At 37.0% G+C, this 15,977-nt stretch overlaps 1 protein-coding gene across 1 annotated transcript in view; it reads left to right on the plus strand.

Annotated features, from left to right (window-relative positions):
• Positions 1-14,744, plus strand: part of LOC134656982 (small G protein signaling modulator 2-like) — a 100,446-nt gene extending 85,702 nt beyond the window's left edge. Inside the window, exons 17-23 of the mRNA XM_063512547.1 lie at positions 850-1,372; positions 2,968-3,125; positions 3,674-3,798; positions 4,615-4,794; positions 11,185-11,311; positions 12,232-12,382; positions 14,585-14,744. Of these exons, the coding sequence (XP_063368617.1) occupies positions 850-1,372; positions 2,968-3,125; positions 3,674-3,798; positions 4,615-4,794; positions 11,185-11,311; positions 12,232-12,382; positions 14,585-14,673 (1,353 nt within the window). The 3' untranslated portion in view covers positions 14,674-14,744. The remainder of the gene's footprint in view (positions 1-849; positions 1,373-2,967; positions 3,126-3,673; positions 3,799-4,614; positions 4,795-11,184; positions 11,312-12,231; positions 12,383-14,584) is intronic.
• The last annotated feature ends 1,233 nt before the right edge of the window (positions 14,745-15,977 follow it).

The following is a 15,977-nucleotide window of genomic DNA, read 5'->3' on the forward strand; positions in this document are numbered from 1 at the left end:
TTTTTACATTTGATACTGAATTTTGATAGTGTTTTCAGGCGCGACATCGTACCTGTTAATCTCAGTGGTATTCAGTAATCTGTGATGATCAGTGATCGGCACGACCCGTGTCGCACGGTGTCAATGACCTCAATCATTATGTTAACATGGATATGCCCCGAGATTTCGGTCTTTTTAGGAAGTCAGTATTTCCGATTGTAGTACATAAAGGTATTCCACATAGGAAGATGAATGATTTTTACCATTAAATAAAACGACATCAAGTTCAAAATAGGTATATAATCACATAGTAATATATCATTTTTTTATTTAATAATTAATTATTATTTATAAGTTTATTTAACACTTTATCGTATATTTGCAAATATATATCATACAATAAAATTATTCTATTTAACAAAATCACGGAGTTATGTTATAATCTAATCATGTCCATATTATGATTTCTGCTCGCAATCCCGCGGTGCGTCACGGGTCGTGCCGATCACTGGTGATAATATTATCGAATTCAGACCTCAGTGTTGTTTAAATGGTAAAACTATTGATCTCATTCCTAAATGGGTCAATCAACTATTTCTTGTTGTTATTCTGTCCCATCAGCGAGGAGATAATAGTAGCATAGATTGTTAGAAGAACTGCTTGTACCATGTTCTACTAACATGCTCAGTAGATATCCCATTATGGAAAGGTCTTATAACTACCATAAAATGCAAGTTTGGTTCATTTAAATACGAAAAACCTAGAATTTCAAGAGTGACTCAGGAGACCGTAACCATAGCAACGTGTGACAAGAAAAAGTTGATTAACCCAAATATTTGCAAGATAAATCACAACAAACACTATTTTCAGGTATTCGAAGACGACTGCAGCATTATATCAGACAATCCACCAGTGGTTTCGCCTGAACCAAACGAAACCGAACAAAAGAAACTAGATACAAAACCGGTTCTATCAAGAGCACCGAGCATAGATGAAGTAGACAACATAGAAATGGATTCAGAAGATAAAGAGAATATAAACGGAGAGACTGAGCAGGGTGATAGTAGGGATGTAGATTTAGACAGTCTTAAAGACTTAGATGAGGAGGAAGTACACATTAAGAGTACAGTTGAGAATCCTGATATGAGAAGGGAGAGCATAGCTGAGATAAAGAGGTTAGCTGAAGGTATAGTGCAGACGGGCGGTGGGCGAGGACCCTTGTGTAGCGTGGATAGTGCGAATGTAAACCTTAATGGGAACGACTTAAGGTCGTCGTTGGACGAGAGCGTGCCAACTGCTCCTCCGCCACCGCAGCAGCACACGAGTGTGATTATTACCAATCCATCAGTCGACCTGGCTGCGGGCGGGTCACCTGCATCAGGAGGAACCACCGGTAACGTATTATCCATTCTTCTACACACAAATAGTAGTTTGTGTTACACGGGATTAAAATGATAATATTTCCGACAAGGGCGTACATTGAATCCTGAGCGTAATGAGGGATTCAAGTGTTAACGCCCAAGACGAAATAATTTTGATACCGTGTGACACATACTGCTTTTCACATCAACTATGAGGAAAATAAAAAATCTTAGTGTTGACACAATCTGATGCTTAAAGATTATTTAAGCTAAAAAAATAATGTGCAAAAAGATGTAAAAATAGTGTGCTAGGACAGAAAAGTGTTACTTTGATCCCTTCTAGCAGGGAGGAAAAGTGCCGCTTTGATCCCTTCTAAGGGAAGAAAAAGCTCTTTTCCGAATAGGTGGTGTGAAAAAAATTTTGTAGTTCAGGCAAAATTGAGTAAAATACTTTTTTGTACTTAAGTTTACTTTTACAGAAGCAATCTATTGAAATGCAATTGTTTTAAGTGTACGTAAGTAATAATACGATGGCTATTTTTATTTTGTAATTAAGGGTCAATCATAAAACTGTGTTCACGTCTTTCCTGTAGACATACACAAGAGTTAAGGGCTATAAAGGTTAATTTTCTTATTTAACCCTTATCCACGTGAAATGGTCCTCCTTTTATTTAGAGAACTATGATAAAATCATTACTTACATGCCCACAAGCTGTTAACTATTGCCCACAGGAGAGAAAAATGTACAGTTCGCGCGAACACACTAGTTTTCACTCCTGTGGGCAATAGTTAACAGCTTGTGGGCATGTAAGTAATGATTTTATCATAGTTCTCTAAATAAAAGGAGGACCTTTTCACGTGGATAAGGGTTAAATAATAAAATTAACCTTTATAGCCCTTAACTCTTGTGTATGTCTACAGGAAAGACGTGAACACAGTTTTCTGTTTGACCCAAAAACTGTTTTGAATGATTGGAGATGAAAATTTTGAATTTGAAAGAATGCCTTTGGGCACAAAACAGATACAGTACAGAAATCAATCTACATACAAAGTGCGCTCGAGCAACGCACACATAGACACTGCTCACGGACACTATATCTCGGACCGGTTGGGACCAGTTCGAGCGCGAGTGCCATCCGCTTGAGGCACGCGTCTGTGAACTTTTTTGTGCAATAATGGAGAAACAAAAAAAAGTTATTATAACTGTTCAGTGGACGGTTGTTTAAATTCAACATTCAATCAATTAATAGTGGGTACCTACCTAATCGTTTTAACTGTTCGCAAAATGAAACTGTTTTGACTAGTGGTCAAAAATACCCTATTATTATAGCTTTGTAGCTTTCTAGATGAATTGTCGTTTTTAAGCTACCAGTGGTTTACGAGAGCTAAGTTGGTATCTGCTTGTATTTCGATGGTTCGTTATAACGTTAAACAGACAGTTAGGTAGGTAGGTAAGCACCCCGCCCCGGCCACTATTAGCTAGATACGAGTGCCACTACCACGATAGTTTTTTGTGCATAAGTCACAGTTGACAACCCTAGAGCGACCGCCGAGCGTAGGTATGAAAAGTGAAGTACATACATGTGATTGACTTCTGTACTGTATCTGTTTTGTGCTTTGGGTGCAGCGAACGTGAGCCCCGCGCGCAGCCCGCTGGGCGTGGTGCGCGAGGAGTCTGTGTCGGGCGGCGCGTCCTTCGACACGCTGGAGCCCTCCAACGACCCCAGGCCCGAGAACCGTTCCAACTGCGTCTCGCCGGCCAGCTCCAATGGCGGTGTTTATTCCGTGAGTTCAATTACTAGTACTTTAAACGACACGATTGACACTCCTGAGACTTAAAAAAAAATTCATTGTAAGGAAGAGGAAAAACGAAAAGAAAAGGGTAAGGGGAAAGAGGAAAGGGTTTTTGAAGTGAATACTTCTTTAGCGGCGCTGTGCACTTTTTGAGGTGGGGAAAAAATGTTAAACTCGCGACAGATCACGTGACCGTCTTACGGTACGTACGTAAGACGGACACGTGACCTGATCGAAAAACTTAAGTACTTCAATGTCATTGAGTTTTTCTTTATTGATTTAAATGCCATCTAGTGAGTTTCCCTCTAACTGGTATTAATATAACTCGAGTACTAACAGTGATGTACTTAGGGGTTTCAAGTAATGCGACGAAATAACGCTAGATGGCGTTAACCTCAATTATACATAGTTCTGCAGACATTTTGCACTAGTCATTGAGTTTTCACTTCTGCCGGCACTCCCTAAGTGCAACCCGTTGTTTTTTTTAGATCATGATCTTAGTCTCGTGCTTATAATCCGTAAAATGTTTTTTTTTTCAGAATGAACTAGTGGAAAGCTTCGCTTTGAACTTGCATCGCATTGAAAAGGATGTGCAAAGGTGCGACAGGAACTATCCGTTCTTCACAGATGAGAATCTGGACAAGCTGAGGAATATTATGTGCACGTGAGTAACTTTTAAAGCACCATTCGCTCTAGCCCTCTTTCTGCCCTGTCATCGATATTGACTACACTCGTAAGGCCTGTATGTTTAATAACAACCAATATCTGGGAGACCGAGCTTTCCCAGAGATAAAACCAAGCTAGATCGATGTATCGCCCCCGAAAACCCCAATATAGCAAATTCATCGAAATCGATAGAGCCGTTTCCGAGATCCCCGAAATATATATAGGTACCTAATATACCTATAAATAAATATACATATAAATAAATAAATAAATAAACAAGACTTGCTCGTTTAAAGGTATTAGATGTAAGTTTACGTAACCACATCATCGCTCAATATATAATATTCCCTACTATGTGTATCATTATGATCTCCTGCACCACCCAATAGGACCCCGAAGACCAATACACCTAAACAAAAATATTGATTTAACGAATATTCTGTAGAAGATCCTTAGGCCATCAAATATTTATAAATATAAATATAATTTATAAATATAATATAATATATTTATTTATATATGTATTTATGCATGTTTGTAGGTATATGTGTAATATTAGAATATATATATATATATATATATATATATTGTATAATTAGAATATTGTTTAGAATACTTAACTTGATTTGTGTTTCATATTTCTTCTCTTTGTCTACAATCCTGCACTAAGTATAAGTTTTCTGTTTGACCCATTGGTTGACTGGTAGAGAATGCCTTAAGGCATTAAGTCCGCCATTTGTACAAATTTTATCGTGCAATAAAGTTTAAATAAATAAATAAAATAAATATTTATTAGAAAATGTATCTGTATCAGGTACGTGTGGGAGCACCTAGAAATGGGCTACATGCAAGGCATGTGCGACCTGGCAGCTCCTCTGCTGGTGATGATGCGCGAAGAGGGCGCTGCGCACGCGCTGTTCGCGAGCCTCATGTCGCGCGCCAAGGACAACTTCCCGTCCGGGCAGGCCATGGACGCGCACTTCGCGGACATGAGGTCAGTGTGGCTAGTGACTGAAGATAAATAGTAGTTTTCATCACACTCGCTCAGTAAATGTGGAATTGCACGCAGGCTTAGCGGGAGTAATAGAAAAAGCGTAATGAAGTTTCTAGTACCATAATTACTTATACTTATTAATATATACTTATTAATTACACACACACACACACACACACACACACACACACACACAACAAATATATTTCGCCATTTAATAGTAATTAGCTTAAGTTAAATGAATATTATGTACCTACCTACTTTAAGAAAGAGCGAGTTCTCCTGATACAGGTAATATATACTTGCAAGAAGGACTCAGATATAATTGTTTTCAAATTGTATTATGTTTAACCTAATAAACTTTTTTCATTTTCATAATTAACAGTTTTTTGTCTTTATACTTCATTTTTGTATCGCAAGTGTGATGAAAAACATTGTGTGTAACTCGGGGCGTAGTAATATTGCAAACTCGAGCCTATAAATCGCTCCGGCAAGCCGTCGCGATTTAACTTACTCTCGTTTGCAATATTTAACTTACGCCCCATGTTGCACAATGTACTATTGTGTTACAAGGGATCAAAATGATATATTTCCGTCAAGGGCGTACATTGAATCCTAAATGAAGCGATGGATTCTACAATACTCCGTTCCTCACTACGTTCGGGATTCTAAAGTAGAATCCTGAGCGTAATGAGATATTCAAGTGTTAACGCCCAAGACGAAATAATTTTGATACCGTGTGACACATACTGCTTTTCACATCAACTATGAGGAAAATAAAAAATCTTAGTGTTGACACAATCTGATGCTTAAACAGATTATTTAAGCTAAAAAAATAATGTGCAAACAATGTAAAAATAGTGTGCTAGAACAGAAAAGTGTTACTTTGATCCCTCCTAGCAGGGAGGAAAAGTGCCACTTTGATCCCTCCTAGCAGGGAAGAAAAAGCTCTTTTCTGAATAGGAGGTGTGAAAATGACATTTAACACTGACTACTTGCTTCGCTACTATAGAACCTAAATATTGCTTCATGTTTATGTGTCAGAAAGATAACGTGACATAATTTCCAACTCCTAGAATCTACCGGACTTTACTCCGTAGGCAAGTTGAATTCTAACTAAACGACAGTCACCCCACGCTTATTGCAAAAATACTTGCGGTTTACACGATACATAATCCAGAAGGTACGTGTCAAGTATATCCCATAAGTAGGTATATTAACTTACCTAGTCATACATTGTGCTATACCTATCTCTTTCAATCCCAAAAATTACGATTGTTGTAATATTGACACTCGCATGAAATCAGCTCGCAACTTCCAATTGAACAGTCTGAAAGGTTTCGCATAAATGACCGTAGTTATGCAGAAAACGACCATAGTGGAGTCAATATAAAGTTAAAGTTACATTTATTGCACAGTCAAATGTTTCTACACGGGTGAATTATATATCATATTGAATACCCGGCTGCGAATTAACAACTTGATATCTGTTCCCGTTTTTGAGAAATAACATTTTTTTTATTTTTTATTTTATACTACCTAAACAGTAATTTCACACTAGAGATTTTTTGAAGAATGGGCTATGAAGCTTACACGACTACACGGTCAGAATTTCTCCCGGCAATAATATTAATTATAGATTTAATGAAAAAAACAATAACTTTGTAAGTTTTTCATGACCGAGAATATCCCACACTGAGAGAAAAGTTTACTATTGTGGTTAATAGTGTTTGTTTCGATCATGTTTAATTTATCTGCCTGAGGAACTGCTATATTCGCAGAATAGCAGCATGATATTGGAAACAAACAGCAAATAATGTTCTACACAATTAATGGACACTTCTAGTTTTTTGACAGTAAGTGTACAAGTTATTGAAGAATAACATACTTATTTTTCTCGCAATTATTAAATCAATTTCCAGCATAAAAAGTCAATGAAGTATGCTGTATTTCCAGGCTTCCACAGAGGCCAAGTCAAACTTTGTTTAAGATGTCAAAAAGATATCATTTTGTTATCATTCGCCCAACCGTCTCGCTCGCACCAATACATATTTCATCTAGTACGAGTGAAATGCACGCGCGAATGATATAAAATGACATCTTTTATAACAAAGTTCGAATTAGCATCAAGGTATATTAGGAAAATATACCTTATGACTTATGGCATTGCGTTAAGGTTTAATAATTCAATGCATAAAGTGTCTGTGTTTATGTGAAAAATGATAGGTGTCAATTTTTATATCTATTCACAAAACGTTTAGAATACAGGATGCACAGTCAGATATAAATAGACCCTTGAAGTCTTACAACTATCTATGATACTGGATCTCAAGCTTATTTGGTTAGTAAGTACCGTCCACCAAGTTATACTTCGAATAGCCACCCGGACAAATTCCAAAGCTAATTTCGAATTTTAAAATTTGACAATTCACGAGAAGAGTAACGTAACGTCAAAGGATATGTTTGTCCCTTTTCAACGATCCTGTCATCCGATGCTTGAGTAGAGTGAAACTAAAAGAAGCAAATCAGTCAGCAATTCGTAACGCTTAGTTTTTGTTAGCGTTAGCGCATCGCGACATGAGAACTAGTATGAGCCTGGCCCTCGATTACGTATAATTGCAAGGAAACTTGGGATCAAGTTATCTTAGTCAATTTAGAGCAGTTGGAATTCAACTCATTGTGAAATTTTTGAACGTTTTCAAATAATTTGTTGGATTAAGTAGTAAAAGTGTTACAGTGTGTTATATATTTGTGATCTACTTACAAGGTCCTTTCATTTGGTACCCCACATGGTATGTTTAAAAGAAAAATGGTAAAAACTTTGCGTCATAGCAACTACCCTCACCACTTTCGCGCTTGTCATCTCATATATTTGTGTTCAGGTAATTATACTGAATGCACTGATACCAAATATACTCATATCCGAGACGACATGAGCGTAATTTTTTCTAGAAGACTTTTCGAGAAAAGGCCAGGCTACAATATCTTTACAGGTTGATTGATACTGAGTGTATTAACACCATGTTCACCCATATCCAAGGCGATATGAACGAAAAGTAACCTAAAGCCACCCTACCAACATTTTCGTAACAATGAGAGATTATTTCTTGGAAATAATGTTGTAATATAAACTCCTTGTAGAGCACCTACCTGCGAAGAGATCGTGCTGTCAAAGTTGTTAATGATTTAATATAATATTGTTAATTAACTAAAGTTTTATTAATGCATCATTTCATTTTATACACCGCGGGATTTAATAACCCGAAAGATTTAAATCACGTATTTTTGACGACAGTACGAGTAAATAATGTTATATCAACATGGGTCCAATTATATATTTTAATTAAACTACTATTTCAGTACAAATTAAATCATATTAATTTACCGCTTCTTTGTGAACAAACCTTTATTCAGAGAGTGAGCGAGTTTAATTAATCTCAAGTAGAGAAACAGAGAGCGAGCATGACATTTCATGAATCACTCCGATATCATACGATGCACGGCGAATGCAGTGACATGTGTTCCATGACAAGAAGTGTCAAGTTATGTCTAGGATCATGTTTACGTTGAAATTATTTCAATTGATTGGCACCTCAAAATACCACAAATTGTATCAAAACTTTATTAATTACTACAACAGTAGGTATAGTGCAGTTATTATTGTTGAAACTTTGCGATAAAATCTTTTCCTTTGAGTGAGGTAACCAAAGCCATTAACCATGATTATATCCGAAAGAAATCATGCCTCTTATTGTTTTAACTCATACTACAGCTGGAAAGGGATGATTACTTGAATGACCTTTTGTTAAAATATCGATCATGCTTATCAGTACGTATTTTAAATTCTCGATGTGTTGATTTATACTGAGTAAAGTAAAATAAACAACTATGTTAAACAATTACGCTTTTTTATTAATTTAATGAATTAGGTTTTCGAAGTGTGTACCACCGTTTTCAGCACAAAGATTTAATTTTAAACGGATTTCATTATTTAGGTTTACAAAAGTGTTCTTTATTTCTTCGGAAGCCGTTCGAATTTTTATTCATAATTCTTCTCCAGAGTTCACTGGTGTTGAGTATTCCTTCCTTATCTTTCAGAGTTCCCCATAGAAAAAAACCAATGGCGTTAAGTCGGGTGACCGGGCGGGCCAGGTTAGGACGTTGCTTCCACGGCCAATCCACCTCTCAGGGTATTGTTCGTCTAGCCAATTTACGAACTTCTAGGCTGAAGTGGGTCCGTCGTGCCGGAAGCACATAGTTCTTCGGGTTTCCAAATCCGTACACAAAGTGAATATCCGCTAAATGAATTTTATTTATTACAGTCAATCAAATTTAAAGATGTTATCTTGCGCATATAATTTCGGTAGTGAAACCTTTTGTAGGATATCAAACTTAATTAAGTGAAACTGGCTAATAACCATGTAGTTAGTGCGTCTGCGTGTAAAATTAGTTGGTGGCTACGTCACGCATAAGGGTGTGTTAGAATTGAGATTTTTTTACTTGTGATTTGTTTTAAATAATTAATATCTCTTAAATTAAGGGTTTTTGGACTATGTGTTATATAACTTTATATACTCTAATTAGGCTCTAAAATCGTTGGTTTAAATCTTTCGGGTTATTAAATCCCGCGGTGTATATAACCCTATTACCCTTTGAATGACCTTTTTCACGTTTTCTACAGCAATGCAGTCGACTGCAGCAATTTTGCGCGACATTGCTACCGACTGCATTACTGTGGTAAATGTCAAAATCGAAGTTCCTGTCTGGATTTTGGCGTCCATTAAAAATAAATAATCAAAGGAGGTCATCGATCAAATGGGCCGGAGGACAAGCCATCGTTAACTGGTAGAGAATGCCTTATGGCATTAAGTCCGCCTCTTGTACTATAAGGTTTTTCTTTTGTGCAATAAAGATTAACCACTTTATTCATAAACTTTAGGGGCCTGATTTAGTTCAATTATGTTTATCCCTTACTTACAAATACATAAGTTAAAGTGACAGATAAGGACAAACGATTATTACTATTATTAGCTAATTGAGGTTTGTAGCGCGTTTATGAATAACGGGGGTTAAAGAAATAAAATAAATACAGATGATGACAGTAATTATATACGCATTTTATTACGGAAAAAGATTTAATATTGGGTGTAAATGAAACGGGAATTGGAAATATAAAATAAAATGATATTATATTATTCATTTCCGTAAGTCAAACCATCATCTTTATTAGCATTGACATAACGCTCAACTTCGCACAAACCGTATGGTTTTTCACTAAGGAGTGATATATTCTCTTTACGCTAAACTTTATGGTGGGTTGACAAGTCTGTATACTTCTTTGGAACTAACTGCCACAGTCTGTCATAGCCATGTCATAGCCTCATAGCTGACATATGTGACGTATAGGAGATACCGCAATGCATGCATGCATTGCGCGTTTTATAGGAGCTTGGCCTGAGGTGTGTTAAGTAAGCGCGCAACGCATACCGATGAAACTGGGTAAGATAGTCATGGGAGAATTAACGGTCGACCGGATCGCGAACTCTCGGCTGTTGAAGCGGAACAATCGTCTGCCGCGAACATTGAAGTGAGACGGAGATATGGAAGTCGATAAAACGTTCTCTACAGTGAATCAGTACCCGCCATTTAGGGTAATTTAAATAGCTTGGATGATTTAATAATGGTTTTATTCCATACAACATTACATATACGTGGGAGATTTTTTGTTGTTACACTAACATGAGAAAGAGATTTGAGAAAGTGAAAAACAAACCCACTGTCCATTTTCTCGAAGCAACGAAAACATTTTCAAAACAAAAATGGTTAATAGTAATTAAATGGATTAATTTACGTGAGAGATTTTTTTGTAGGATATAGTAAATATACAGAGCTTAATTAACATGTAATTGTTATGTACACATAGTTGTTATTTTTATATAAAAAAATATTTTTAATAAAGAAAATTATTGGGAGCTGGTTTTGGTGTCAAGCTGGGAGAAAATATAAATACATAATGAGTATATGTTTGAGAACTGCATATTAAAAAATCTCGAGTGTCGGATTCATGTTTTGATATATTTTTTCTATTTTAATAATAGTTTGGATTTATTAAAACCATGTGACATATTTTGTGGAGATTTTTTTTAAAATATAGTATTTGCAACATAGGTTATCACATCTCAAAAAATCTCTAGTGTGAGAATTCATGTAGAGCTCTCATACATTATGAACTGTGCTGACCCGCCTACCAACTTTTTATTTTTGTCAAAGTGACTTACACCCTAACTCAGTTGCTTTGGTAACTTTCTGCATTGATAAAAAAATTGAGTTGGTCGTTTTCTGCATAACTACGGTCAAATTTTCTAAGGAGTAATAATATTTTTTGTTCAGATCGCTGATCCAGATCCTGGACTGCGAGTTGTACGAGCTGATGCACGCTCACGGCGACTACACACACTTCTACTTCTGTTACCGCTGGTTCCTACTCGACTTCAAGCGTGAACTGCTATATCAGGATGTAAGTGACATTCATTTATCGTCCTATTAATCCTCCCAACAAAGATGCCCAATAAACTGGAACTGGTTGCCCTAAATCTACATTTACATTCGGGATTCCTACCGCAATATCACGGGCTGACCCACCAGCCGGCGACCAGTCGGTTGTCTCGCGTGTAGGGTTTGCAATCCGGATCCAGAATGTATGAAATAATCCGGATCTGGATCCGGATCCGCGGATCTTCGTGTGTCGTGCAAACCCTACTCGCGTGCTTTATAGCCTTATCCTCAGCTATCCGATTCTTTTCGAATGTTATTGAACTGTTGAGTCACAGTGCGTTAGTCAGTCATACAAACAACCAATAACGGTTGCACTCCGGGAGTGTCGATAGAAGTGAAAACTCACCTCACTATGTTACCGACGCCCGGTAACACGATACATACGTTTAGCGGAGGTATTCTATTTATTTATTATATATTATTATCATTCTCAAATAAGATCACACTTTTTCATTGACATGTTTATTTACATGCTGCCATGACAACGTCAAATTATTTGAACATAGGTAAAGAGTCTCGAAAAGGAGTCCGCAACATAAATGTCAAATTGAGTTTTTCTTTATTGATTTAAATGTCATCTAAATTAACTTAACCTAACCAAACCTATCCTATTGCGCGCGCGGCACCCTACCGCGGCGCGCGAGGCTGCCCGCCTCCGCGCCGGGGCGCCGGGCCCGAGCACCGCGAGCCGATTATGAGTGGCCATCTAAACCTTACGCCACTTACGATCCTTACGGTCCTTACGGTCACGTGATCGCCTTACGCTGTCTCGAGTTTATCATTTTTTCCCCACCTCAAAAAGTGCCCAGCGCCACTAAAGAAGTTTTCACTTCAAAAACCGAATTAAGTACTGTAACGTTGTCCATATGGATGTCTACGCAGGTGTTTGCTGCATGGGAGCTGATCTGGGCGGCGCGGCACGTGGCCTCCGAGCACATGGTGCTGTTCCTAGCACTAGCCCTGCTTGAGACCTATAGAGACGTCATCTTGGCTAACACCATGGATTTTACGGATATCATCAAGTTTTTCAATGGTGAGTCAAACATACAAAGGTTACTTAAATGGTCTACTCTCCGTTACTCGGGTTATTAGGGTTCCGTACCTCAAAAGGAAAAAACGGAACCCTATTAGGGTTCCGTACCTCAAAAGGAAAAAACGGAACCCTAATAGGATCACTCGTGCGTCTGTCTGTCCGTCCGTCTGTCACAGCCTATTTTCTCCGAAACTACTGGACCAATAAGTTGAAATTTGGCACACATATGTAATATTGCGACCCAAAGATGGACGTGTAACGTAAATAAATTAATTTTAAATATGGAGGCCATTTTTGGGGGGTAAATGAGAATATTAAAAAATAAAGTTTTTCAAACTATATCGTGTTGCATATCAAATGAAAGAGCTTATTGTAAGGATTTCAAATATTTTTTTTTTATAATTTTAGGATTAATAGTTTAGCAGTTATTCAAGAAAATAGGCAAAAAATTACCATCCCCCCCCCCCCCTTATCTCCGAAACTACTGGGTCTAAAATTTTGAAAAAAATACACAAAATAGTTCTTTACCTATAGATGACGGGAAAACCTATTAGAAATGTGTAGTCAAGCGTGAGTCGGACTTAATCTACGGAACCCTTGGAACGCGAGTCCGACTTGCACTTGGCCGGTTTTTTTTTATTTACTAGCGCCAAGCCACGGTATTAGCAAAAACCGGCCAAGTGCGAGTCGGACTCGCGCACGGAGGGTTCCGCACCATCACCAAAAAATAGAGCAAAACAAGCAAAAAAACAGTCACCCATCCAAGTACGGACCCCGCCCGACGTTGCTTAACTTCGGTCAAAAAATCACGCTTGTTGTATGGGAGCCCCACTTAAATCTTTATTATATTCTGTTTTTAGTATTTGTTGTTATAGCGGCAACAGAAATACATCATCTGTGAAAATTTCAACTGTCTAGCTATCACGGTTCGTGAGATACAGCCTGGTGACAGACGGACGGACGGACGGACGGACAGCGGAGTCTTAGTAATAGGGTCCCGTTTTTACCCTATGGGTACGGAACCCTAAAAACGACGTAACGATTATCTAGAGTAACCATAAGTCTACTTCAGACAAGATGTATCTTACTTTTTCTTTGCTATTAAGCTAGTGCCGTCGTGCGTCGTCAGTCGTCACCGTTACCACCCCATAAGACACCTGGAGCCTATTTCTCGAACGGTATTAGTAACGGTATTAGACCAAGTCAATAATAATAGTCCAAGAACTGTCAAGTCGTATGGTGACCATGGCAACACACTATTATTATTAGGCTAATACCGTTCGAGAAATAGGCCCCTGGCGTAAAATATGGAACTGCAAGCACACTAGCGACAATAAAGCATATTTATAAATATGTAGTCTAGTCCCAACCGCAACTGAAATAGGTAATATTGAAAATATATTTAGGTAGGTACCTACTTCATTGGAAGTGATTCTTTCCTCGTTTACTTTCTTCAATTTTCAAATAAGCGAGAGCAACAAACTTTGTATTAGTTATAGTAAACACTGTAAATAGCTAACACGTGTACTTAATATACAATAAATAATGTATTATTCCGTAGTAAATAGACACAGTAATAGTTTATCTAATCATGGTAATTGAATACATCTGCAAATTACACCAACATGTTAATGAGATAAGGTCCAGCCAGGGGAATCACCGGACCGACGCAGTACTGACAAAGTACGATCTCTAATGATAACGACTTTAAATTATTTAAATCACAAAGAAGAAACACATTAAGTGACGAATTAATCACGCACGGTAGTAATTAAAATTAGATTAGGTATTTAGATTAGATTTTACATACTTAATGCACAGTAAGGCCTACAACTAAATTTATTAGTTACCAAAAACGCTAAAGAGAATATATGTAATTAAAAAAATAAGATCTTGATAATCGTTTGGACAGGGGTCCGTATAGTCAACTAGGAACTGTTATCTTATAGTTTCATCATGTCCGTCTGTCTGTCTGTCCGTCTGACCGTCCGCGGCTTTGCTCCATGATCGTTAGTGCTAGAAAGCTGAAATATTACCTACATGGATATAACATATAAATCAGTTACGCCGACAAAGTCGTAAAATAGACGTAACTAATTTTTTTGTCGTAACTAGATTTTATTTTGGGTAGCTATTTATTTTCGTTTCACCGTACGTTAGGGAAATATTTCAGAACTACTATAAAAAAACACTTGTTTTCAGAAATGGCCGAGCGGCACGACGCGTCAGCGGTGCTGTCTCTCGCCAGGGACCTCGTGTTGCAAGTTCAAACCTTGATAGAGAACAAATAAACTACTTATAGGTAACAATAACACTTTACTTATCACTGCTCTACGTAGGTATATGGATCGTCGAAAGTAGGAGATTATTTCGATAAAGATAAAATGCATTTAATGAGTTTTATCAACAAAAATCCAAGTTAACATCGGCTGCTGGGCTAGCACATGATTGGCGCCACAGTATCTCGCGGCGAGATAGACTACCCGTCCCTCTTTTATTAACATAGTTAGAAAAAGACGGGTAGTCTATCTCGCCCCGAGATACTTTCGCGCCAATCATGTGCTAGGGGTGCTGGTGCCTGTAATGTGTCTACATCTCAAAGTTTCGTTTTATTTATACGAAAATGTGGCCGTGCAACGGACTGTTTGGTTTGAAAATAAATACGTAGAGATACATTGTAGCTTTTTACCTACCTTCACGAAAACAATAAGTTTTAATTGTTTAAGTACTGCGGAATAAAGTATTGAGACAAACCATTCTGGTTCGACGATGCTTTTGGATCAAAATTTTATGTAATTGTGATTTATCTCTTATAAATAATAAAAGTATGTACTATTTTACAACTTGTCTAAAACACCTGAAAGTGACAATTCTATTTCAAGCTTATTTACCTACTTTTGTCACTGCAGAAATGTACCTATATACAATATACATACCTAATATTGTCAACGTCAGGTTATAATAAAAATCTCAAGTTGGTGAAAAAGGACCAGAAATGGGCATCTCCAGTTATTAAAATATAATTCACCATATTATATGGACACATTGATACATACTTATCATCGAACCTACCTGCTATAATAGGTACCGTTCTGCAATCATAATTATCTCAAAGTTAACTCCTAATACATTGTATAAATAATTATATAAACCAGAGTGCTCACACTCAATCGTGATGTAACTATTACAAAATGATCATTATTTTGGTACATTTTACGATCGTAGTAAACGAGAATGCTAAGTTAGTCAAATCGTCTATTGAACGTAGGTAACGTATTTATTAGATTAAATCTAGTTAAGTTCATGTCAGACGAATAAAACGTGCTCATTTTTATATATTCCATTTATAAGCGACAGTACATACACGAAAATATATTAATTATTCAGAACCTTTTTAGACATAGGTAATAAATATATTATTACCAATTTAAGTTCAAAATACTAAATACTTATATTTAAGTTCGTCGTTTCGAACTAGGTTACTTTTAAAATATAAATATACCTACTTAAACTAAATTATAATAAATTAATAAACATGAATGAGGAAAATAAGCGGGAACTTACTTATTTCATTCATGAAAAATGAATTAATAGG

This window comes from Cydia amplana, chromosome 19 (assembly GCF_948474715.1).
Source record: "Cydia amplana chromosome 19, ilCydAmpl1.1, whole genome shotgun sequence".
Lineage (NCBI taxonomy): Eukaryota > Metazoa > Arthropoda > Insecta > Lepidoptera > Tortricidae > Cydia > Cydia amplana.